The 27,263-nt window shown below is 46.5% G+C and overlaps 1 protein-coding gene across 1 annotated transcript in view; it reads left to right on the top strand.

The window, feature by feature from the left end:
- The window catches only part of LOC310775877 (uncharacterized protein), a gene marked incomplete at its 5' end in the record, with an annotated part of 32,202 nt that extends 4,939 nt beyond the window's left edge, over positions 1–27,263 (top strand). Inside the window, 3 exons of the mRNA XM_083636003.1 lie at positions 6,137–6,585; positions 11,393–11,737; positions 25,112–27,263. Of these exons, the coding sequence (XP_083492129.1) occupies positions 6,137–6,585; positions 11,393–11,737; positions 25,112–26,362 (2,045 nt within the window). The 3' untranslated portion in view covers positions 26,363–27,263. The remainder of the gene's footprint in view (positions 1–6,136; positions 6,586–11,392; positions 11,738–25,111) is intronic.

Raw genomic sequence — 27,263 nt, 5'->3', positions numbered from 1 at the left:
CACCGTTTCCACCGTGCTTTTCACTGATTGGTCACAGATACTGTACACGTCATTGTCTGCGACACTATTTTGGTTAGTATGGACTTTAGGGTCTACTAGTTAAGATGTACCTTACGTCTCCGTGGTGCAACCAAACAAAGACACAACTTTAGTGTCAAACTAACTAGTTTGAACGTAGCAGTTAGTGTGGACTTTACACCCTAACTTAAGACAGAACTTACGTTCAGCTGGTGCAACAGGCTGCTGGACTGGGAAAAAAAAAAAAAAAAAACCCAAAAAACTTCAAATATATTCGAACGAATTTCGGGCAATTAGAGTTCGTTCGAATTTTATTTTGGGAAAAAGTGACAGCCCTACTGCGGGCCATCTCTGGAAATGTGCTTTTTTTTTTTTTACCACAGCAAAAAGTTGATGCTAATTTAGCATCAATGCTAGCGGGAGGGAGGGACTTACCCAGCATTCAGTCATTGCCTGCTTACTGCTGCTTGCTGGTAATGTTAAATCCCATGTCAGAAAATGTCTCCAGATGTGTCGCTAACGTTAGTTTCTTTTGAGAAAGATTGTCTCCACGGGCGTCTGAAAAGTTGTCTCGAGTCGGATGCAGCCATGAGTTGTGAGGCAGCCAGTGCTGTGACTGAGCGTCCAAGCTAACGTTAGAAGTACGTCTGGACTGTGAGGACAGCGGAGGAGTTTGTTTCATTCATTCATTCGATAACCGGTTTTAATGATAACCGTGATAAAATTCCTTACGATAACCGTACCGTTTCACATTTTCTTTTTTTTTGTGATCAAATCTTTTTATTTTCAAAACATTAAACACAAACAATACACAATACGCCAGACATAGAAAACAAATAAGACACCCCCCCCCTCCCCACAAGGGTAAACAAAGAAAAACAAAAACGGACTCAAAGATCACAAAATAAAGACATAACAGCTCTTTCAAAGCTTCAGCTGCCGCGAGCCACATATTCAAATTCACCTCCTTAGCCCCATTTGTTCGAGCTGTTGATAATTCAAATAGATTACATCAAGAAAGGTTAACAACCAATGTCTAATGGTCAAAATATAAAAGGGCTTCCAACATACTGCTATCATTTTCTTTGCGACCGTTAGACCTGCAAGCACTAAACATTTCTGATGTTTAGGAATATGAAGTGAAGAAATGTCGTTCAACAACAAAGGTAAACAAAGAGAAACAAAAACAAAAACAGACTCAAAGATCACAAACTAAAAAACATTATAACAGCTCTTTCAAAGCTTCAGCTGCCGCGAGCCACATATTCAAATTCACCTCCTTAGCCCCATTTGTTCGAGCTGTTGATAATTCCAAGTAGATTACATCAAGAAAGGTTAACAACCAATGTCTGATGGTCAGAATGTAAGGGGGCTTCCAACGTACTGCTATCATTTTCTTTGCGGCCGTTAGACCTGCGAGCACTAAACGTTTCTGATATTTAGGAATATGAAGTGAAGAAATGTCGTTCAACAACAAAAATGGGATGGTCACAGGCACTGTGTCCGCAATCAGCGCCGACAACTTAGAGGCGACATCCTGCCAAAAACGAGCGACTGGAGGACACTCCCATGTCATGTGTAAAAAAGTGCCAAGGCTCTTTAACGAGCATAGGGTGCACGAGGGATCATCAATAGCCCCCATAAGAAAAACCTTACGGGGGGTTAAATAAGTCCTATGTATGAAATTATAATGGATCTGTTGATGGTTGGGATTTCGAGAAGCTAATTTAATGTTCCTCCATACCATGCCCCAATCAAAGTCGTGCACCAATTCGGGTACATCCCCCCTCCAAATTCTTTCTAAAGAAAGATTTTTGTATGACATTTCAATGAAATATTGGTATAGAGAGGTCACCGCGCCTTTCGATGCCTTCTTTTTGATAATCATCTCGCGGAATGGATGTGAACGTAAAGGGAGTTGCTGCGCTATACCTTGTGTTTGGAGAGCAGATCTCAACTGAAAAAAGAAAAAAAGGGTTGTATTTGGTAAATTAAAATTGCGTTTAATATCCTGAAAGGTGTGTAACCCATTTATGTCATAGATGTCACCCAGGAGATGAACACCCCTGTTTTGCCACAGAGGAAAAAAGACCGGTTTCCCCCCAATTAGCAAATCCCTATTATTAAAAATCGGAGTGTGCAGATGCCATTTGCAAGAAACTTTACAGAATCGTTCTGCTGAGCGCCAAGTCCGCAGAAGTTGAGTTACAATCGGGCCGAATTGCTGCTGACATTGTCTGATAGAAATATTGACAAATAATATGTCTGACAAAGACCATGTAATGTTAATCCCATGTCAGAAAAAGTCTCCAGATTTGTCGCGTTAGTCTCTTCTGAGAAAGATTGTCTCCAGGGTCTGAAAAGTTGTCTCGAGTTGGATGCAGCCAAGTTTGTGAGGCAGTGTTGTGACTGTGATTATCGTTAAAACCGTGGTACCGTGATTACACTGCGTTGAAAAACATGGTAAATAGAAATACTGTCCACCATCATCAACCAAAGTTGGCAACCTTCTCCCAGATGCAAACGTGCAGCCTTGGAGAAATGATTTCAGTGAGTGTATCAATCCTTTTTGGGTCTGAGTTTTCAATATAAAACTCGTAAAATGATTTCAGTGAGTCTCTGTACTTTTTGAAAATTTTCAGCAATTCTTTCCGCGATAATTTTGGTCACGATAATCGTGATGTGAAATTTTCATATCGTTAAATCTCTAGTAGGAACTAACAATCCTATTGTTACAGAGCTTTTTTTCTTCTTCTGTTTGTACGGTGTCACCGGTAACACCGGCGTTGTCACGTGTTTATTACCCGGTGGGAAAATGTCCACACCGTGGCATCCCTATACTGCATTAAGTTGCTAGAGTTTAGTGTGTGGACAACAGCGCGCTGTTTGTGTGAGGGTGTTCTTCATCGTCATTTTCTGGCAAACGACAGATGCTTTAGTGTGTGTTAGAGATGGAAATGGAAATGAAATGAATTGAGTGAAAAGAAAATTTTAGAAATCTTGGGGGCAATTTTTGCCCCTGGATCCTGGCTTTTAGGGGCATTCTGATCATTCTTGGGGCATTTTTGCCCTTGCCCCTGGCTAACTTCCTACACTACGACAAACCACGGTGATATGAAGGCCTATTAAAAAAAATTAAGGTAAACTGGCAAACTTAGCCTTTGTTCACACCAGGGGCCAGTTGCACCAACTGGTCTTACGACTGGTCTTAAGCTAAGTCGGTCGTAACTTTACGACCTAACAGCTACGCCGGTTGCACCAAGACGGCTTAAGCCTTCTTTTCACTACGACCAGGCGTAACTCTTACGCCTGGTCAGGAGGAGGCGTAGAGCCTGCCTGTCTCCGCGGAGACCTTTTTGAGTCCTTACCGTCATCGTCGTAACACAGCCAGTTCTCCGTCTTTGAAAGCACGATGTTAGATTATAACTAACTAGTTGTGTGGCTTAGCCTTCCCAAATGTTGCCGTTAATTTTTTTGAATTTAATACATAGAATTGGGAACGTTCAATTTCATTCAGACTGTCTGTCTGGCTCAATCGCCGCCATTTTTCCCCCGGAGCGAGGGAGGGTGGGAGGTACAGTAGTGGCTGAGAGAGCGTAGTGGCACAGTGACGCTCCAAGCAGGTCGCGAGGCACATTTTTGCAACATCATCCAATCAGGGTGCATTCCCTGGCAATTCACATGGACGCGCATTGCTACGACCAGCATAGTTAAGACCAGACGTAAGCCGTGTTGGTGCAACAGGCATAAATCCACTCTGAAGACTGGTCTTAACTAAGACCGATGTAGGAGCTACGACCAGGCATAGTTAAGACCGCTTGGTGCAACCGGCCCCAGGCGCTTAAAGGTCCCAATTCGTGCAGCTGTAACCTCTTAAAAACGTGTGTCTCTGGTCCATAAAACATGATTGTGGATTAATTTGTCGAAAATATAGCAACCCCGTTTGTTGTGACGGAGTTGTCGCTTCCTCATCTCGTTGCATCCCAAGAATGGTCTGTTTCTATAATATATTCAGAACTAACAGTTCCCATTGGCCGCTGAGGGAGAGCCCGCCCCAGGCTCCCAGCGGCCAATCAGATTAGCGTCTGTGGACCAGCACGCTGGGTTGTGTCCACAACTAACGCTATCGCTAACTTAACGTTGCTACGCTAAAGAGGACATCTCAAAATGCCTAGACTTACCGAATGCACCTCCGCAGTTGCTGGATCACGTACAGTTGGCGTCGCTCCACCTAGAAGTGTTAATTTTGTGGCTATCGACAAAATGGTGCAGGTAGCTTGTGTGAGAGAGACCCGCGCAGTATGCTTGAGGATCGAGGATGAGGATGCCATCGTGACGTCCCGATACCCCGTCTGGGGGAACAGAGCATTTGGGGGTGTGGCTTGAAGGAGACTGCAGGGGGAAGCTGGATAGGGACAAATCCAACTGTGGCAGTTCTGAGCTTGTGACCACTCATTACAGGGAGGGATGACAGCAGTATATATGCATTTACAAGTAAAAACAGCTTTTGCACGGAATGGGACCTTTAACATAAGCAGAGCTGAAGCTTGAGGCACGCTGAACCTGAGCTCACGCTTAACCGGTCACACCAGAAGCCCTCTCGTTTCCTCAGCGCCTCGCTCGGAGCTGCTCCACCGGCCCCTCCCCCCGCTCACAACTTCCATTGAATTCATGCCTGACAGCTTCACGCATCACGCTTGGAAAATAGGACTGAATCCTGAACGATCGCTTGAGCGTGACACGCTGGTGTGAACAGCCTGTTAACATCTAAATGAAACTTGTGCGTTCAGCGTAGGTTCAGCTTAGGTTCAGCGTAGGTTCAGCTTAGGTTGAGCTTTGCATTGGCGACGTATAGTGTGAAGTGAACGGGCACTTATCCTGGCATACAAACTTGTCACATCGTCAAGAATACCGTTATCGTAGAAATACCCTGAAATATCATGATATTATTTTAGGGGGGGCATGGTGGTGCAGTAGTATGCGCTGTCGCCTCACAGCTAGGAGGTCCTGGGTTCGATTCCCACCTGGGACGCTGTGAGCACTGAAGGAGTGCGTGCCCGTCTGCATGTCCTCGAGTGCCCACCGCCCGGGTGGGGTCGTCAAAAGGACCTTTCTGTGTGGAGTTTGCATGTTCTCCCCGTGCCTCCCGGGAGTTTCCTTCATATAGGAACCCCCTTCACCAAAACATGCAATATCCTGGTTGCTGAAGTGGTGCCTACTCTGTTCGGAGGGAGGGGAACTGGTTGGAATAGCGTGACCCTCCCACGTGCTATGTCCTACGGGTGAAGCTTCCCCTGTCAGGTGAAAATAATACAGTTTGACAAAAGGAAGGTTCAGCGTAGGTTCAGCTTAGGTTGAGCTTTGCATTGGCGTATAGTGTGAACTAGGCATGGGGCGATTTCCGGTTTTACCGCTTCGGTTCGGTCACGGTGTACGAGCCCAAACCGGTTTGATCACCGGAAAAAAACGGAAACCGAAAAAAACTAAAGACTAATAATAAAAAATAAAAAAAGGGTTAGGGATTTTTCGTATTAGCCTCTTAAGTTGCACTAGTAGGGAAAAGTCTTATTTTGTTTATTATGTTGATGTTTGAAGAAAAGTTAAGCTGAATAGTTATGAGAAATAAAAACAGTGTCGTTACAGTTAAATGGTTCTGCTTATTTTTATTCAGTGTTAGTGCTGGTTGGCATACCAGCTTAGAGGTGCATTATCGCCACCAACTGCAGTCGCATTACAGTCATATATATATATATATATATATATATATATATATATATATAATTTTTTTTTTTTGGTAAATACCAGTTTGATACGGTTTTTGGGGGAATATCGAACCGGTTTCAAAATGTTCAAACCGACCCATGCCTAGTGTGAACGGGCACTTATCCTGGCATACAAAACTATAACTCAGTATTTTGTCACATCGTCAAGAATATTGTTACCGTAGAAATACCCTGAAATATCATGATATTATTTTAGGGCCATATCGCCCACCCCTAGTAGACACAGTACAGTTTGACAAAAGGAATGTGAAAAGAACTTGTTAATCAAATTTTTTTTTTTTTTTTTTACCTTTTTATAAATGTGTTACTATACCCACCCCTGCTCTCATCCACAGGCGCAGATAAAGATCCCTTCATTGCCAAGATTAACCAGAGCCTGCACAAGCTCACGCGCTCACACAGAGGAATGAAAGGGGGCCGCGGTGACTTCGACTTGCGCCCTTCATTCAACCCGCGGCCTTCATACGACTCTCGCACCTCCTCCTACGACTCTCGCACCTCTTCATACGAGTCTCGCACCTCCTCCTCCTACGACTCTCGCACCTCCTCCTCCTACGACTCTCGCACCTCCTCCCGAGATCCCCACAGATCGGGCGGCAGCGTGAAGAGAACGCAAACAGCGGCTGCAGCCGATCAGCCGCACTCCAAGAGGAATAAGAAAGAGATCCCGAGGACAGAATCGGTCAAAAAGCCAGCAGAGAAAAACGGCGATGGCAACAAACCAAAGGCCGCCGCTGCTGAGGCGAAGCCTCAACCAGACGGGAAGAAAGCTCCGCCCATACAGGTAGGGATGTTAATGATTCATCAACAATCACCGTTAAGAAATAATGTAATCGATCACAACATACAGTATATTAACCGGTGAATCGTCATTGTAGGTAGGCTATGTGCTATTTTCCCGTTTTTGTTGTTGAAATGATTTACCACCACAAGGGCGCAATTTAGCTTTCACCGCTCATAGGCAATGTACACTCTCGCCCATTTTAATATATACTAGGGCTGTGGCGATTCACTTATCTCCCGATTCGATACTATCACGATTCTTGGGTGCCGATTCGATTTATATTGCGATTCTTAAGTATTGCGATTCTACGATTATTGCGATTCGATATTACGATTTCTTGCGATTTTTGTTTCTTTTTTTCTTTTCTTTTTTCAGTTTGTTTGCTTTTTTACACTAGATTAGAACATGGGAAAAGTTTAATCATACACTAGAGACTGTATATTATATATCATGAGTAGGGCTGGGCGATATAGTTGAAAACAGGGGCGGACTGGGATCATAATTCAGGCCGGGCATTAGATACCAAGCAGGCCAGGCCGATATGGGCCGACGCGCGTGAAATTTGGGCCGTTTGAAGCCCAATTTGGGCCGTTTGAAGCCAGATTTGGGCCGTTTGAAGTCCAATTTTACAATGAGATGCACCCACTTTAACCCTGAAGTGTAATTATTACTTCAGACTAACTAATAAAGTAATAAAACCACTAGTAAACCAGTAGGCGGCGCCTGGCCTGCTGTTCAGTGAGTGGCCTGACTGCAAGCACAATTTTTTTTTTTTTTTGCGATTATCGATTCTGGAATAAAAGATCGATTCAAAAAATCGTGACATAAAAAATCGCGATACTTGGGTGAATCGATTTTTTCCCCCACCCCTAATATATATGTATGTTTATATAATGTGGACATAGATAGATAGATAGATAGATAGATAGATAGATAGATAGATAGATAGATAGATAGATAGATAGATATGGCACGGTGACGGAGTGGTAGCGCTGTCGCGTTACAGCTAGAAGGTCCTGGGTTTGATTCCCGCGTGGGACGCTGTGGTCGCTGAAGGTGTGTTCCCCCCCATGTCTTCAGTGCCTACTGCCCAGGTGGGCTATCTCGTCGAAAGGGCCTTTCTGTGTGGAGCATGTTCTGCCCGTGCTAACCAAGGGTGCAGCTCTGGTCCCCTTTAGTGAAGCCGCTGCATGTTAGATCGCCGCTCTGGCGGCAGGTGCCAGTATAGGTCACAAGGCCCGCCTCCCCATGTTAGTGGATGGGGAAATGGACAACCGAAATAATCACAGTACACGTCAGATAATTTTTTTCCAAAGGTGGTTTGTATCATTTTAGATAGTTATTATCATGCTAATGCCTGTGCAAGTGGTCATTTTTCTGATCAGTTTGTTTTTAAGTAGTTATTTGACATATAAAAAGGGATGATTGACAGCTGTGGCAGCCAGTCTCAAGCCGTCATTGGCTGGACAGGCTCTTCATATTATAGATCGCGTCATAGACAAGACACACGGCTTGATCTGCTATCTACCAGACATATCGATGGACCGCAATAAAAAGGACATTGTTTTGAGAAAGGTGCGCAAGGAATTAACGTTGGTTGTGGACTGAAGTAGTAAGTTCAGAAAATGTGTGTTTTATTATACTCCAGCTACGTTATCGGTTATTTTATACACAATGGTTTTAATGGACACAGGCTTGCATTAGCTGCTTGTGTAAACGTGCTGTTTTGCATTATTTGTCAGCTTAATATTACTATAACCTAACAACCGATAACGATAGCTGGAATAACACAATAATAGAGACATATTTTCAGAACTTACCAGGTTTTCCAACTGCCTGCATATGCCAGGAAATGTGTTTTTATAATGTTAACTCCCGGGTATAACATGGGGCCTACACAAGTGTACACAACCACTAGCCATTAGCTAATCACTAACAGGTTAGCGTTAGCGTATACAGACACTGGAGGTTTTATTTTTGGTAGTAAAGCCATAAACGTTTTTATATAGATATCTCAGGGAAGTGCTTTGACAACCACTTTTAAGGAGCTCATTATAAATGTAAGTTAGAATTTAGAATTTCTTATATATCAGACACAGACTAGTCATTCCTACCTGACATGTTTCGACGGTAACACTTCCGTCTTCATCAGAGGCGTCACTAGATGGTGTGTGACGTGTCTTAAACAGCTGATGTTGTTTACAGAGGCGTGGTCGTCCTGTCAGATTTGACAGGACGACCACGCCCCCCGCTGTCAGTTCGTTGTTTGAGAACGGCGCTCCAGATGTTGGAAAGCATGAAAGCCCCTCGTCCCGGTTCATCGTCGTTTATGCTCGCTTTCTAATTTCCACTGCCTCCATAATCCAGCGTTGATGTCTGTTGTTTTCGGTGCGGATTAGGGATGTTCATTTTGAACAAATTCCATAATCGATTATCGATAGCGTAATAATAATAATAATAATAATAATAATAATTATTTTTTAAACTCTGGTCTGGTAATAACGTTGCGCGTTCTCGGCCAGCTATAATGGCGATGCCGCTGTGTAGTAAGAATATCAGACACTAGCGCTGTGGCCAGGTAAACAAACATGTTACATGTCAGGTTACATGATGTAAGTCAATCGGCGTCTTCCAGCTTAGCTGACAGCACAAGAGTCAAATCAACAGGCCTGAGCCAGACCGCTGGGTGCGTTTGTTTGTGTCCCCGGCGCATGCCGGTGTGAATTCCCCATGTTTAAAACAGTTTGTGCCCGTGCCCAGCCAGAAAACTAGAGACTATATCAAGCTCCACCTCACGTTAGTCGGCTGTGCAATGGAGTGGGGCGAGGAGGAACGAATTCCACCCAAACCTAGTCCGCACATTTTTTTTTTGTATTTTTATTTTTTAATAATAACAATAATCGATCCAAATTCCACATGATCGATTCAATTCCTTAACGATAAATTATCGATTTTCGATAATTGATGAACATCCCTAGTGCGGATGACTTTGGCCTCATCCCAGTCCATGATGTGATTCTCTCTTTTCCAATGGTCCGTGATAGCTGATTTGAGCTTCTCTTGTACGGCCTGTTCTTTTATTGCTCCTGTCTGTCTTTTTGTGGTTTCTTTTTCACATTCCTTTTGCTGTTCTTTTTTGCGAATGTTGAATGACCGTCCTGTTTCCCCAATGTAGGATTTATTGCAAGAGTGACAGGGGCGTTGCATTGGTTGTTTTGGTCGATTTTATCTTTCGGGTGCACTAATAGTTGTCACTTTCAAGTACTTTCCAGACCCGTGGCAACCCTGAACTTTATGCACTAATTACTATTTTTCTCAGTGCCCCTGGAATTTTGTAAATGCCCCCATTTTTTAGACAGTGGAGCAAAAGATGCCCCCAAAATAAACTTCATACACTGCATGCAGTAATGGTGCAGCGACTCTGATGTTACACTATGGTGAGCAGCACACCTGCACCTGCAGCTGCTGTGATGTTACACTATGGTGAGAAACACACCTGCAGCTGCTGTGGCATTTGTCATAACTTTTGGCTATAATAACTTCACACAAGGCCCAAATAACAATCAATAAATGCAATGTCTGCAGTATCACAATAAAGGATGCTGAATCGACCACATCAAACTTCATCAGGCACCTGACAGGTCAGCTATGATCATGTGAAAGTTAACGTTAGCTCAGTATTTAAACATTGTGATCATACAATGTTGAAATACAGCCAGGGCCGTAACCAGGGTTCCGAAATAGGGGAGGTCCAGCAAGGGGAGGCGGATTCGGCGAAGATTTGAGGGTTTTCCCCCCCCTTTTTTAGCCATATTTAGAGTAATATATCATTTTAAATCAACATTAGGATTATACTTTTGTGATGTCATTATTCAGTATATTCTCTTTCATGTCACCACCTGCTCAGCTCTGCTGTCAACATAATTGTAACTAACAAACACAAACTGTTTTAGCCAAATTCATATCAAAATGACACCTACAAACACAGGTACACAACCCAAGCCGTACACAACACACAAAGTCATCATCGATAATAAAGAAAACATACAGAGGGACATTTATTTATTCCTGATAGGAACGATTGAAAAATAAAATAAAATATATTATGTTGTTTTTAACTTTACACCACCTCTTTTTGTTACTTATTGGGTCATGAAACTGAAACCATGCATATAGCCACCTGCATACCTGACTTCGGGAGCTTGGCCATTGGCATCATGCATGATTAGCCAGTAGCATCCCAACGTGTCACACAGGTAACATTACTTAAGAGACAGACTAGACACTTACTTTTTGGTTGTTGCTAAAACATCTGTCAGTGTCACTCACTGTCTGTCGTTCACTCGCTCACTGTCTCGCAGCTCGCTCACCTTCAATTATCTCGCCAGGCAGACAGACAGTCATCACTCACCACCATGCTGCTGCTCTCTCGGAATCAAGTTACCGCGGACGCGGCGTCAGATGACTTCCTGCCTGACCTGCCTTTCGTTTCAAAATAAAAGCGATCCCGTGTTTTTCATGCTTTTCCATGCAGATTGTTTTATTTTTTTCTCTGAAATATTAGGGGAGGTCCGGACCTCCCCGTCCTCATAGCTAGTTACGGCCATGAATACAGCACAACTCGAGGTTTGCTTGGTTGATTAACCTGTTGATGACTAGTCCTAAAGACGGGTATAAAAACCCGCATTGTCTATTTTCTATGCCTAAAAGCATTTTTTTTTTTTTTTTACATATAATGATTAATTGATCGTTAACGTGACTGACAATCGATTAAGGAAATTGATTTGAGATTTGCATCCCTACTCAGGCGAAACCTGAACCAGATGGCGAGAGAGCTCCACGCACACGGGAGGACAACTCTCAGGTGAAGGAGAAGCAACAGGACGAGCAGCACCCCAGAGGGAAAACGCCCCGAAAAATCCCCCAAAAACTAATCCTGCTCTCCTGCCCTGTGTGTAAGTTCCGCTCGTTCTACAAGGAAGACATGGACCTTCACCTTGAGAGTCAGTTCCACAAGAACCACATGAGTTTCCTGGACACCCAGCTGTCCAAGGCCACCATAGACTTCCTACAGGAGTACTTGCTGCACAGGAGGAAGACGACTGAGCAGAGGATCACTCAGATGGAAAACCACAGCGCTTTCATCTGCCAGGTAGGGATGCGATGGAATTCCTGGCTGTTACTATTACCGTTTTCAAAAATTTGTAATCATCATTAAAACATGGTAAATTAGGGCTGGGCGATAAAACAATAGCAATATATATCGGCGATTAGGGCTGTGGCGATTCACTTATCTCCCGATTCGATACTATCACGATTCTTGGGTGTCGATTCGATTTATATTGCGATTCTTAAGTATTGCGATTCTACGATTATTGCGATTCGATATTACGATTTATTGCGATTTTTGTTTATTTTTTTCTTTTATTTTTTCAGTTTGTTTGCTTTTTTACACTAGATTAGAACATGGGAAAAGTTGAATCATACACTAGAGACTGTATATTATATATCATGAGTAGGGCTGGGCGATATAGTTAAAAACAGGGGCGGACTGGGATCATAATTCAGGCCGGGCATTATGGCTCAATTCCACCACATTTAACAGCCCTGCACAGCTCGTCCCCACTCGGCTCTAATCGTTTCGGCTCGATGGACGTTTTGCTTCCACCGCGGATCATCTGCCCCCACCCACCCCCGCCCCCGCATATCTGTCCTTCGCTTATAGCCGAAGTAGACATAACGTTACAATTAAATCCATCCACAGAACTTTTTACGAAAGAAGAACTGTTTATGAAATACTGGTGCCTCTAAATGACCTACAGTGGACATGGGCGAATGTGACAATCGGCCAGGAAAATGGATATCACTTTGTAGTTAGTCAAACTCAGGCATGCGCTGCGCTGCGCGCGGACGGAAGAGGTAGAGCTGCCGAAAATAATCGATTCAGAGATGCATCGCGATGCTTAATAGGACGATTCTGAATCGATTAACAAATATCAAAAATCGATTATTTAATTATTATTATTTTTTATTTTTTTTTATAATCAAATAAAATAGAATGTAAGTACATGCAGTTGTTTATTTTAATTATGGATCATAATACAATGCAATTCCAAATGCACTTTTATTTTAAAAGTAGCCACACAGTGAGAAAAAAGAAAGTGAGAAAAAATAAATCATGTATTGCGGAAAAAGTGATGTATCGATTTAAGATGCATCGCGATGCATCGGAGATGCATCGAGATGCATCGTATAATCGAATCGTAGACTTGTATAATCGAATCGTATCGAATCGTGAGATCAGTGAAGATGCACAGCTCTAGGAAGAGGCGCAACAGAGTGAAGCCTGCCCTGTACCCCGCGGCCTCTCAGGCAAGACCGCGGCTTCACCAAACACCCGCTGCGGCCTAGCGGAGCGCTGCAGCTCAACTAACTACAGGAGCTTGCTGAGCAGCGGACTTTTTTCACTCTGAAAACAATTTAAACCACCGCCACGACTTTATTTCACAAAGGCGAAGGCAGCAACACAAAGACTGATGGAAATAACATAACAGAAGAGAATGTAAGCCCACTAAACTGGTATGCAGCGCATTGACAGTCAGTAGATAGAGTAAACACGATTCTGCCTGGCCAATCAGTCGTCTACAATGTTTTCACGTCACCGTATGAACCCGGGTTGACAGAATAGAACCCCGACGAGGCAGGTACGAAAAGTAGCACGACTCGACTCCAATACAACCCGGGCTGGGACAGTTTAAACCGGTGGGATGAGACAATTTATCGAGTCGAGCGGAGCGGGATCGCGCTACTACCTGCGGTGGAAATGAGCCATTAGATACCAAGCAGGCCAGGCCGATATGGGCCGACGCGCGTGAAATTTGGGCGTTTGAAGCCCAATTTGGGGCGTTTGAAGCTAGATTTGGGCCGTTTGAAGTCCAATTTTACAATGAGATGCACCCACTTTAACCCTGAAGTGTAATTATTACTTCAGACTAACTAATAAAATAATAAAACCACTAGTAAACCAGTAGGCGGCGCCTGGCCTGCTGTTCAGTGAGTGGCCTGACTGCAAGCACCCCAATTTTTTTTTTTTTTTTTTTTTTTGCGATTATCGATTCTGGAATAAAAGATCGATCCAAAAAATCGTGACATTAAAAATCGCGATACTTAGGTGAATCGATTTTTCCCCCCACGCCTATCGGCGATAGACAATTCATTAATACTGTAACGTATCCGTTATCTCATGAGGCAGAGGCTTCTTGATGGTACAAGGGTCTTTATTCACAGTTAGTTATATTACAACTCTCAGCGGTTGTCACGCTCAAAGCTAGCTGCTTTCCCTCTAAGTAGTGTGTGAGGACTGACGCGCATGCTCAGTTCACTCCAGAAGTATCCCCACCGCATAGTGTTCCCCCAATACAACACTCCCACACATCAGTTCCTATCTGCAGTCGAGACACTACCAATGCTCACCCCTGTATGTGTACTGCTGATTCGCTACATACTCCCCGCCCAACAATAAGGTCAACGCCCACGTTGATAACACATCACACACCCCCTTGTACCAAAACATATTTTTTTTCTTTAACAGCTTCTTTTTTTTTCAATCACAGCATGTTGCACTCTCAGACTTCCCCACATCATCTCCCCCACAATATCTCATGTCATGCACCTTTTTTTTTACCTTCTGTTACAACAATACAACATCTCCAACCACCATCTCCTCTCTCTTTTTTTTTTTTTTTTTTTTTTTTTTTTTTAGTACAACTCAAAGTTGTGGAATCGTCCTGGAGCCCTTGGCTCTCTCCGTGGCCGTGTTAGTCTCTGTGAATCTGTCTGCGGGGCTGATCCCACCTGCAGTGTCTCTGGGCTTTCACGCCCCTGGGTGGGGCCCGCCCGGTCATAGCCGGACGCCCCTCTCTGTGGGAACAGAGTCCTTCTTTCAGCCGGTCTAGTTGAAACCGCCGGGCGGCCGAGATCTGGGGGAAAGGTGCACCCCCCCCGGTATGGGGCCAACCTGTCTCTGTGGAGTACCTTCCTGCCACCAAGTGGCATCTGCACTCGGTACACCACTTCCCCCATTCTCTCCATGACCCTGCATGGGCCTGTCCAGTGACAGTCCAGTTTAGGGCTACGCCCTTTTTTTCTCTGGGGTGTGTACACCCAGACCAACTCCCCCCCCTGGAAATGCTTTCCTTTTGCCCTCACATCATAGTTTCTCTTTTGTTTCATGCCTGCTTTCTCTAGCTGGTCCCGCGCGAAGTGGTGAGCGGACTCTAAGCGATCTTGTAGCCTCCTGGCGTACTCTCGCCCTGGGGGAGCGTCCAGTGCATCTGGTGGCTTACCGAACGCTATTTCTGCTGGTGTCCGCAGTTCTCGACCTAACATGAGCAGAGCTGGGGTGCAGGAGGTGGACTCGTGTGTGGCGGATCTGTAGGCCATGAGGATGAGCGGCAGGTGCGTGTCCCAGTCCCTCTGGTGTTCCTCCGTGAGGATGGCCAACTGCTTTTTCAGCGTTCTATTGAATCTTTCTACAAGGCCATCGCTCTGGGGGTGCAATGCTGTGGTCCGTGTCTTTTTAATGTTCAGTTTCTCGCACATGGTGGCGAACACTCGTGACTCAAAGTTTCTCCCTTGGTCACTGTGTAGGGTCTCTGGTGCTCCGAACCTACTGAACATGCCGGTTACTAGTGCATCGACCACCGTCCCCGCCTCCTGGTCGGGTAGTGCGTACGCTTCTGGCCATTTTGTGAAATAGTCCATGGCGACCAGGACGTACTTGTTTCCACTGTCTGAGCAGGGAAAAGGTCCCATCACGTCTACCCCTACCCTCTCCATGGGGGCTCCTGCTGCTAGCTGTTGAAGCGGGGCGCGAGACTGATCTAACGGCCCTTTGTACGCTGCGCAGAGGTCGCAGCGTCGACAGAAGTCCTGTACGTCTCTCCCCATCCTCCCCCAATAAAACCCTTGTCTGATACGGCGGAGCGTTTTGTTTACCCCGAAGTGCCCAGCCCCTACAGTTCCATGGCAGCTCCTGCACACCTCCCTCAACGTTGTCGGCACTACTTTCCGCCACTTATGCTCTCCTGTCGCTGGCTCCTTCCAGGACTTCATCAGCACTCCGTTACTCAAACTCAGGGTGTCGAACCCCGCCCACAGCCCTTTGGTTGTGTCGGTGGCCCCTGCCACCTCTTCCCAGGGCGGCTTCTGGCCCTCTTCTACCCATTGCAGTACTGGTGACAGCTCTCTGTCGTTTTCTTGGTGGCCCCTCCAATCCGCTGCCTCTGCTACCCGCAGCGTCCTGCACACTGGCCCATCCCCTGTGTGGTTAGGGCAGATCCTAGCTTCCTCTTGGAGCTCTCTCTCTCTTCCTTCTCTCTTTTCGCAGTATGTACACCCTCTCTCTGCACAGGGTCGTCTTGACAGGGCGTCTGCGTTGACGTGGCGCGCCCCTGCCCTGTGTTCTATCGTGAAGTTGTAGTCTGCCATTTTCTCTAACCAGCGGCACACTTGTCCCTCCGGCTCTCTGAAGGACCATAGCCACTGCAGCGCCGAGTGGTCGGTCCGTATGGTGAACCGTGGCTGTCCCAGGAGGTAATATCTAAAGTGTCTTAGTGCTTCTACTACGGCGAGGAGCTCCCGGCGGGTGACGCAGTAGTTACGTTCTGCTTTATCGAAAGTCTTGCTATAGTACGCCACCACCCGCTCCCCGTCCGGCCCCGCCTGGGACAGCACGGCTCCCATACCCCCATTGCTGGCATCAGTGTCTAGTAGGGATGGGCATCGAATTTCGAATTTTCGAATAATCGTTGTTATTATCAAGGTCGACTTTTATTATTGAAATTCGAAATTCGAAAAAAAAAAAAAAAAAAAAAAAAAAAAAAAAATTTGAGTGAAATGTTGCATTGTCTCCCCTGATTCTAAGTATAGTCAAATCGCTTGGTTTGAGCAAGTAAAACAATTTTTATAAGCATTTTAAGCAAGGTTTATGGAAAAATTAATGGCAGATGAAATCCCATGAAGAGGGAGAGGGGGTGACTTTGGCACCCCTTTGGCACTCAGACCTGAGCCTACTAAATATTTAATGAACCACTCATGATTGTCAAAACTGTTTTTTATTTTCGAAAATGTCAATGTCATGTAACATGTTCTTTACTTCAGTGGTGCAATGCTTGTTTGAGCTAAAAATCCACAGCAGAAGCTTTTTATATTAATTAATAAAGCCGTAGACTTAGAATCAGGGGAGACAATGCAACATTTCACTCACACAAAAAAAAAAAAAAAAAAAAAAAATTTACATTTTATTTTTTATTTTCGAAATTCGAATTAAATTCGAATTTGGCCAGCGAATTTCGAATAGTGTTTTTGCTAGAAATGCCCATCCCTAGTGTCTAGTAGGAACGGCAGGGCGGGGTCTGGTGCTCTAAGCACTGGAGACTCGGTCAGTGCTTTCTTGAGGGCTTTGAATGCTAGGTGGCATTCTGTCGTCCAGTGGAAGTCTGCGTTCTTCTCTTTTAACCTGAACAGCGGTTCCGCTATTTTAGAAAACCCGTTCACGAATTTCCTGTAGTATGCGGCTAGCCCTACGAAGCTCTCGAGTTCGCCTTTGTTTCTGGGGGTGGGCCACTCCATGACCGCCTGAGTCTTCTCTTCTAGGGTGCGAATGCCCCCCGCGCCGATGCCATGCCCTAAGAACTCCACCCTCCTCTTCAGGAAGTGGCACTTGTCTGGGTGTAACTTTAGACCCGCCTCTGCTATCTTCTGCAGGACTTTTCGTAACGCCCCCACTGCGGCCTGGAACGTGCCCCCGTGTGTCAAGATGTCATCTAAATACACGACGCATTCGGAGCGGGGAATGTCTCCCAGCAACTTCTCCATTAACCTCTCGAACGTTGCTGGTGCGTTGCACAGCCCGAAGCTGAGTACTCGAAACTGCCACAGCCCCTTCTCTGTGCGGAAGGCGGTCTTTTGCTTGGCATCGTCGCGGAGGGGCACCTGCCAGTACCCGCTACGGAGGTCTAGGGATGAGAACCAGGATGACTCTCCCGCGGCGTCTAACAGTTCCTCTATGATGGGCATCGGGTATGCGTCTTTTTTTGTTACTTTGTTCAGCCCCCTATAGTCTACACAAAATCGCATTTTGGTGCTATTTTTCTTTTTTACCAGCACTACCCCCGACGCCCACGGGCTGTCTGATGGCTCAATGATCCCCGCCCGCAGCATGTTCTCTACAGCTTCGTTCGCTATCTCTCTCCTCGCCGCTGGGATCCGACGGGGATATGACCTGACGGGTCGCGCCCCCTCCGTGTCTATTTCGTGTTCCACCAGGTGGGTACATCCTAGCTCATCATCTGACATGGCGAAAATGTCTTTATATTCCTCTAGTACCCTCCACAGTTCATCGCTCTGCTGGGTCTCTAACCCTTCGCTTTGGCGTTTGTGCAATCCCCTGAGCATCTCTAACCTCTCTCTCTCCCCCTCTGCCTGTTGCGCTGGCTGAGGGCAAGTGTTTGGAGGTGGGCTAGGGGTGGGGCTTTGTGGAGGGGCTTGGTCTGCTGGGTGGGGCTCATGCACTACGGTGACGCGATATACAGTGATATTATTTACATTAGCTCTCTCCTCTGCAACGGTGGGAGGGTGGCCCATCTGGACTACTGGCCCCCCTGCAAATGTCAATGTGCTTTTTCCTAGGTCTACTGTGCATTTGTTTAGCGTCAAGTAGTCTTCCCCTAGGATGCAGGGTCCCGTCATTTCTACCACCCACACCGGAAAGTCCACTGTCTGTTCTCCCACTGTTATCATTACGTGCCCCCTCCCCCTCATTGGCATCAACTCACCGGATACTGTTCTTAGCAGTTGTGCTGCTGGCTGCTCCAGGCGCGTCCCCTCGGGCATCATGTTGACGTTCACCAGCGTTGCCGTACACCCCGTGTCCACCAGGGCGGCGCAGTATCTCCCCTGTATGTAGACTGGAACATGGCAGCCGTTCATCGCGCGCGGCCCGCTCTGCATGCTGACAGCTCCGGCGATGTCGTCTACTTCGGGGCCCGGCGGAGCCCCACCTCTCCGTTGCTGTCGGTGGGCCCCCTCCTGCGATGATGTGGCTACGGGGACTGTGGCATCGTAGACCCGTCTCGCCCCATCTGGACGGGCCCTGTGCCGTTTCCCTGGTTCCACGCTCTCCGGCGGCAGTCTGCTTCCCGATGTCCGGGGCGTCCGCATCCCCAGCAGATCATGTTCCCTCTGGCCCAGCTGTTGTTCCGCTGAGTGGGCTGTCGAGCGGGGTTGGGCTGCAGGGTCGCTCTGCGGAGCAGTTGTTCTGTCAGCTGTTGTACTGACTCGGACAGTTCTTTCACCCTGTCGCCCTGCTCTCTCACCGTGTTGCTTTGCTCTGCCCAGGCCGTCTTCCACGCTGGTTCTTCTTGTAACTGGCTCTCCGCGGCCATTCTGACCACTGGGGCGGCCTCCATTATGCTGCTGCTCTTGTCCCAGCCTTCTACTGTCTCTATCTCCAGTGCCAGCCCCAGCGCTGCTCCCAATGTTTTCGGGTGTCCCAGCGTTACTTTCTGGCTTAGGCTCCGTGGCTCGATGGCCTGGACAAAGTAGCTTAGGGCTAGTCCATCCAGCGTCTCCGTCGGTAGCTGGCTGTATGCGCGCCGGCTGAGAGTCTCAATGTCCGTTGCCAGTGCACGTAGTGACTCACCCTGTCGTCTGCGTCTGTTACACAGTTCTGCGGCTACGATGGCCTGCTCCTCGCATCGGCCGAAACGTCTCTGCAGGACCCCCATCACCACATCCCAGTCCTTTGTATCAGCTATTGCCGACACGCACGCCGTAGCTTCGCCCTCGAGGGCCATGACGAGGTAGCTGGCTCTCTCCTTTCTCGTCCAGCCATTCCAATCTGCAGCCTCTGTAAACTGCTTGCAGTACGCCTCCCATTCGACTTTACCGTTGAATTTTGGCGGGGTGATTTCCTTTCTTCCCCGCCGCTCGCCGTCTTTTGCCGCCTCGACCCGTGCCCCGTCTTTGTCCTCGGGCCGTAGGCTGGCTCCGCTGGTCTGTGGCACAGCCTCCATGGCTACAGCGGCAGTGTCAACCCGCTCGATCTTCACTCTCACCGGTCCCGGTTCTTCCGCTCCTTCTCCCGCCTCGCTAGCTTGCCTGCTAGCTCCCTTGGGCTGCGGGTTAGCTTCCGTGGCTACGGTGCTAGCTCTGTCTGGCTCGGATTTTATTTTCACCAACCCCAGGCTTTCTGTTGTTTTTCTTTCTTGGACCCCTGTGGTAGCAGCTGCGTCTACCCAGACATCATCCTCCTCGGCCGGCTGGTAGTCTGCCCCGGCTCTCGCCTCTCCCGCCTCTCGGTTGAGCCGCTTGCGCTCTTTCTTCAGGAACTTGTTAACCATTTCGCTAATCTGGAGGCAATATTCACCGTTTAAACTTCTGACGCCAGTGTAACGTATCCGTTATCTCATGAGGCAGAGGCTTCTTGATGGTACAAGGGTCTTTATTCACAGTTAGTTATATTACAACTCTCAGCGGTTGTCACGCTCAAAGCTAGCTGCTTTCCCTCCAAGTAGTGTGTGAGGACTGACGCGCATGCTCAGTTCACTCCAGAAGTATCCCCACCGCATAGTGTTCCCCCAATACAACACTCCCACACATCAGTTCCTATCTGCAGTCGAGACACTACCAATGCTCACCCCTGTATGTGTACTGCTGATTCGCTACAATACAATAAGAAAATAGTTCAATATATATCGATATGTCCCCTTGATAACGGAGCGTGGTACAAGTGACACTCAAACTCCAATCAAACAAGACAAATCCTAAAGTTCCCCACCGAGTATATTTATTAGACAGTTGCAAAACTCAATTTGTGTGTTTTTTTAATTGTTGCGTCATTAAAAGTATTACCTTTGTGCTTTGATAAATGAGCTGGTTCAAAATAAAGTGGTTAAATTTGACCTTTTTTCTCGTGGTCAAATTGGTAATTAAAAATGATAAATATCTATCGATATTGACTAGGGGTGTCACGATACACTCAGTTCACGATACGATACGTATCACGATACTGGGTTCACGATAACGATACGATACGATTTTAACAATATTTTTTTAAACTTGAATAATGACAATATATGACTGGAAAAGTAGTATTTTATTTGAAATGCACAAATACAAAACATGCTGTTGTGGGAAATTGTTATTACAATAACAACTAGAAAAAACATGAGATTGGAGATAAGGCTTATCTTGAAATAGAATGAGTTACACCGTCACTTAGATTTACTTTGAACTAAAAGGTTTCTCAGCAGTATAAATTCTCATTATGCATCTTCAGTTTTTCTTCAAACTCAAACAACAAGACTTTTCTTAGTCTATTTTTTATGCATCTTCAGTTTTTCCTGTCAAGTAAACAGTTTTGCCAGAAACTCAATTGAATGGTTTCTCTCCTGTATAACTTCTCGTGTCTCTTCAGAGACTTGTTCAACTGAACTACTTTCCACACATTGAACTTCAACAAACAAAGATGTTTCTTAGTCTATTTTTGAAAAAAAAAAAATATATATATATATAAAAAAAAAAAATCGCGATATGAGATTTCATCTCAACGATACATATCGTGACGTTTTACTATCGCGAAATTTCGTGGGACGATATATTGTGACACCCCTAATATTGACTGATATGAAATCTTTTATATCGATACATTTTTGTTGCTCTATCGCCCAGCCCTATGGTAAATACCATCCATCATCAACCAAAGTTAGCAACAGTCTCTCACTGGGTCTGAGTCTTCAATATAAAACTTGGTGAAATGATTTCAGCGAGTGTATCGTGTACTTTTTGAACATAGGCTACTTCAGTGATTGCAGTAGCCTAATGGTACGTCTGTGTGTAGTCAACGACTGACTGTTAAATCAAAACAAACATCAACAATGTTTATTTACAGTTTTCATATTTAACTGGATTAATTATAAATAACTAGCCTACACTGATAATAAATACATGTTCTTTTCTCATTTCACGTAAAATAATGGCTGCATTTAAAAATAACATACAACAGAGTGCTTTGGAAAAATGTGCATCTTAAATGTGCTTTAATTTGAGAGAAAAAAAACCTTTTCTTCCCTTTTCTCTTGAGAGAAGTGAGCTCCCTATCTGTCTGTCTGTCTGTCTGTCTGCCTGTCTGTCTGTCTGTCTGCCTGTCTGTCTGTCTGTCTGTCGGTCTGCCTGCCTGCCTGCCTGCCTGTCTGTCTGTCTGTCTGTCTGTCTGTCAGTCTGTCTGTCGATCGTTGGCAATGCAAACGTCACATGCCGTTGGGCAGTGAATGTGTGAGTGTTCCCTCAGTCTGGATTTGAGTGTGTTTGCTCGTGTGGCGCTTTCATAGACAGGTCAGGATCGCATCGCACTTCACACGAGACATACTGCCTGGTTTTGAGCTGCCCGTGAGACCAATGAATGAACATCTAAGAGTCTGCCTGCTCCGGATTAAAACTATATCTTTGTTTTTGCGGTCTGCTCGTTTCTTTTGAGCACGCCATGTGAAATGACTTCTATCTCTCGCCTCTCCTCCGTCCGTGTGTCAGACTGACACGCTCTCGCCTGCAGCACTGAGAAGTAGCAGGCAGAATCAAATCGGATATTTGATTGGCTGAGTAGCATCACGTGTGATGATTTACGCATGCATTGGTCTGTGAGCTTCCTGGCAGATAAACCAGTACCGTAAAGGCTAGAAAAGCATGTGCCGGTTAAAAGAGAAAAGCTCCGTGAAATGTAACCCCTCTCAATGATTTGTAGGTTATAGGGCTCGGTCCGGATAGGACTTGGAGGATTGCTGCATTATAGGGAGAACAGAATTTCATGATCACGTTTCATTTGGACCAAAACTAAAAAATAAATAAAATTGGTCATTTTTATGTTTGACCACAGTGAAATGTTATAATGGTCTCTGATTCTAAATATAGCTGAATCGCTTGGTTTGACCAAGTAAAACAATTTTTACAAGCATTTTATGAAATGTAGATGGGAAAATGAATGGTGGATGGAATCCCTTTGTTCTGTATGCTGCATATGCCTGAAGAGGGAGTGACTTTGGCTAAACTCCGTTCTTCTAAAAGAGAAAACGTTTCATATGCGGTGAAGGCAGGGCCCGAAATTAACACCCGCCAAGCTCCATTGGCAACCAGATTTTATGTTTGGCGTGTTAACACTGAGAGGTCTGTCCGCCACGTGGCAGGTGACAAAATAGTCGTGTCAAATCATTTAAACTGGGGTGTGTTTTGGTCTTACGACAGTCGCTCTTTGGCAGCCCCCAAGCTCTCCTTTGGCGACATCTTCGGCCTCATTTTCGGCGTTGTTTTACCGATGTCACAACCGCTACATGCAGTCCGCCGTCCATTTGCCATCCGCATTGCATTGTGCACCTATGTCTGCCTGCTGAAGCTAACGTTAGCTTAACGTTGAATGGTTGACAATTATGTGGAACTATATCGCAGGAATAAGCCAGCCGTTGAAAAGGAAACCCACCGCGGCCGCCACGCCGCCGATTAAACGGCGTGAGCGGGACCACCTCACAAAAGGAAGTTTGGTGAGGACTGAGGAGTGGAAGTTTGGAGATGCGGCGTTTCAAGAGACCGGCTACAGTATGATGCTGGGGCTGTTTTGATGAGTTGTTCCGTGTGTCGCGAGTACGCCAAAGAGAAAAACACAAACGAAAAACACGTTTGTCATCGGTAGTAAATCAATGAAGCGGGGAAACCATTGGTGACAGAGCAAGTGTCACTTTGGCTGCATGTCTGTGTCCCGGACCGGGACCGCTCTCAATCGGAGCCTCCTGCCAAGACCATCTGTGGCTGCACTGTACTGGCGATGTCAGAGCAGACCAGCATGACGTTGAAGATGTTTAGGACTGTACATGCCACTGGCAGGAAGGCAAGACCCTTTACTGACTTCGAGTGGATGTGCCTATCTATGTGTCTTATCTACTGTATCTATCTATCCACCTTATTTCTAGCTGGCATGATGCCTGATGGGTGCTTCTTCCGCTTCCGGTGTAATAGGGCTCTATTTTCCCACAGGCCTTACGCGCAGAAACTGGCCTTAAACGCAAAAAAAACGCGCCTTACGCCTGCCTCGGGAAGATAGCAACATGGCTTTACGCCCCGAAATGCGCTTTACGCGAAATAGGCAGAAGAAGAGTTCCAGGCAGTCAAGCAGAAAAATGTACAGAGTTCCAGGCAGTAAAGCAGAAGAATGCACAGAGTTCCAGGCAGTCAAGCAGAAGAATGCACAGAGTTCCAGGCAGTCAAGCAGAAGAACGCACAGAGTTCCAGGCAGTCAAGCAGAAGAATGCACAGAGTTCCAGGCAGTCAAGCAGAAGAACGCACAGAGTTCCAGGCAGTCAAGCAGAAGAATGCACAGAGTTCCAGGTAGTCGAGCAGAAGAATGCACAGAGTTCCAGGCAGTCGAGCAGAAGAATGCACAGAGTTCCAGGCAGTCAAGCAGAAGAATGCACAGAGTTCCAGGTAGTCGAGCAGAAGAATGCACAGAGTTCCAGGTAGTCAAGCAGAAGAATGCACAGAGTTCCAGGTAGTCGAGCAGAAGAATGCACAGAGTTCCAGGCAGTCGAGCAGAAGAATGCACAGAGTTCCAGGTAGTCAAGCAGAAGAATGCACAGAGTTCCAGGTAGTCGAGCAGAAGAATGCACAGAGTTCCAGGCAGTCGAGCAGAAGAATGCACAGAGTTCCAGGTAGTCAAGCAGAAGAATGCACAGAGTTCCAGGTAGTCGAGCAGAAGAATGCACAGAGTTCCAGGCAGTCGAGCAGAAGAATGCACAGAGTTCCAGGCAGTCGAGCAGAAGAATGCACAGAGTTCCAGGTAGTCAAGCAGAAGAATGCACAGAGTTCCAGGTAGTCGAGCAGAAGAATGCACAGAGTTCCAGGCAGTCAAGCAGAAGAATGCACAGAGTTCCAGGTAGTCAAGCAGAAGGCGGACTTGGTGCATCCTGGTAGCTCACCTGGTAGCACGCATACCACAAAGCTATTTTGTCAGTCTGACGACCGCTGCAGACGTCGCGGGGTGTTATTGCCATCAGCTTCTCGCCGTGGCGTGACATCACAGCGAGAAGCTGATGTGTGATCTTCCTGGCTGCGGCCAGCGGACTTTCCGAGGAGAGGCGGCCGCCGCCCCCACGACGAATCGCGATGCATTGAATCGATCGCGTGTCTTGAAAACGACATCTAACCCGTGCCACTCTGCCTCTGATTGGCCCGGATGTCACTCAATCATCACTCCGCTGTCCAGTGTGTTTGAGAGAAAGAGACGGCGGGCCGATGGGGAGTTTTGCAAGGGGAAAACGAAAACAAAGAAACTCCGTCAACATCTGTTGTAGCGGTCAATAATCCCGCTGTGGCGGTGCGCCATCAATCTATCAATGAATGGGAAACACTGTACTGATAAGTGATATTTTGGTCAGTATAATTGTGATATGTAATTTTCATCCGGTTTCATCCCTCCTGCCAGGTGTACAAGGAACAGGACCTCACCGGAGAGCTCATGGAGCACTCCATGAGCAAAGTGGAGGCGGCCCACTGTGCAGCGTGTGACCTCTTCATTCCCATGCAACCACCCCGGCGGATTCAGAAACACATCAAATCTGCCGACCACAACAACAACCTCAAGAGTTGGCTGGCAGAGTCGAGGAGGGCCGGTGTGTCGGTCGCTCGCAGCATCCTCAAAGCCGAACCCATTCGCGCGAAGCTGGAGCGCTACCTCAAGGGCGAGAACCCCTTCACCAGTAGCCAAGACAAGCCTGCTGAGGACGAGCCGGAGGAAGGTTCTGAGGTTGGAGAAGAGGAGGCAGGTTCTGAGGTTGGAGACGAGGAGGCAGGCTCTGACATTGGAGAAAAGGAGGCAGGTCCTGAGGTTGGAGATGAGGCAGGTTTCGAGGTTGGAGACGAGGAAGGCTTTGAGGTTGCAGACGAGGGGGAAGGTTCTGAGGTTGGAGAAAAGGCGGCAGGTCCTGAGGTTGGAGATGAGGCAGGTCCTGTCGTTGGAGAAAAGGAGGCAGGTCCTGGGGTTGGAGATGAGGCAGGATTTGAGGTTGGACAAAAGGCGCCACGTTCTGGGGTTGGAGATGATGAAGGCTTTGAGGTTGGAGAAAAGGAGGCAGGTCCTGGGGTTGGAGATGAGGCAGGTTTTGAGGTTGGAGAAAATCCGGCAGGTCCTGGGGTTGGAGATGAGGAAGGCTTTGAGGTTGGAGAAAAGGAGGCAGATCCCGGGGTTGGAGATGAGGAGGGCTTTGAGGTTGGAGAAAAGGAGGCAGGTCCTGAGGTTGGAGATGAGGCAGGTTTTGAGGTTGGAGAAAATCCGGCAGGTCCTGGGGTTGGAGATGAGGAAGGCTTTGAGGTTGGAGAAAAGGAGGCAGATCCCGGGGTTGGAGATGAGGAAGGCTTTGAGGTTGGAGAAAAGGAGGCAGGTCCTGAGGTTGGAGATGAGGCAGGTTTTGAGGTTGGAGAAAAGGCGGCAGGTCCTGAGGCTGGAGATGATGAAGGTTTTGAGGTTGGAGGCAAGGCGGCAGGTCCTGAGGTTGGAGAAAATGAGGCAGGTCCTGAGGCTGGAGAAGAGGAGGTAGGTTTTGAGGTTGGCGATGACGAAGGATTTGAGGTTGGAGACGAAGAAGGTTTTGAGGTTGTAGATGAGGAAGGTTTTGAGATTGGAGATGGGGAAGGTTTTGAGGTTGTAGATGAGGAAGGTTTTGAGGTTGGAGATTAGGACGGTTTTGAGGTTGGAGATGAGGAAGGTTTTGAGGTTGGCGATTAGGATCGGTGTGTGAGAAGCAACGAAGTTTGCCAACTATTTTGATAATCGTTTTGAGTCATTTTTCTTTACGAAAAAAGGAAGAATTCTTTGATTCCAGCTTCTTAAATGTGACTATTATCTGGTTTCTTTACTCCTCTATGACAATAAACTGAATATAACTTTGGGTTGTGGACAAAAGACATTTGAGGATGATATCTTGGGCTTTGGAAAACACTGATTCGACATTTTTCACCATTTTGTGTGCATTGCGTTATGGAGTGAATTCTGTTTTGCACACCACACTATGAATACAGCACACAGCACTGGACTGCTCGCTAACACTTCCGCATTTAGGGCGCCCGAACTGGTGTCTCGTTAGTGCAGTCAAGATTGACCAATGGATTTTTGTTTTTTTTTAATACAGCAATGCTGTCTTTTTCAGGAGCGCCCTGTTCACATTCACACACACACACACACACATACATGGAAGCTGACCAGTACAACCAGTCTGATCTGCTGGCCACTGAGCAGCTCCACTGAGCTACAAAGCTACTTAATGGCTAAGGGAAACTGTGGGTCAAGAGGCTAGACCAGTTGAGAACCACTGATTTACGCCACCACTCCCAGAGTTAGACGGGCATAGACGATCCAGAGAATTGGATTGATCCCCATCATCACATTAGTTCAGAAATCACCGTTTCATTTGACACTGTTGATAGTCATAGGAAAATGGACGCATATTCTTCTGATATTGCTGCCGCTAGCAGCTCTAGCTTGATTTTGTTTGTAAATAGTAGGCTATGTATTTTTATGTATTTTACGTAAAGATTTGTCTTGAGAAAATTGTATTAAAGGTGTTTCTTTCTGAATACCA

Source organism: Poromitra crassiceps (assembly GCF_964638095.1).
Source record: "Poromitra crassiceps genome assembly, chromosome: 4".
NCBI lineage: Eukaryota > Metazoa > Chordata > Actinopteri > Beryciformes > Melamphaidae > Poromitra > Poromitra crassiceps.
Note: the sequence above shows the minus strand (reverse complement) of the source record. Positions and strands in the feature narration are given on the sequence as shown.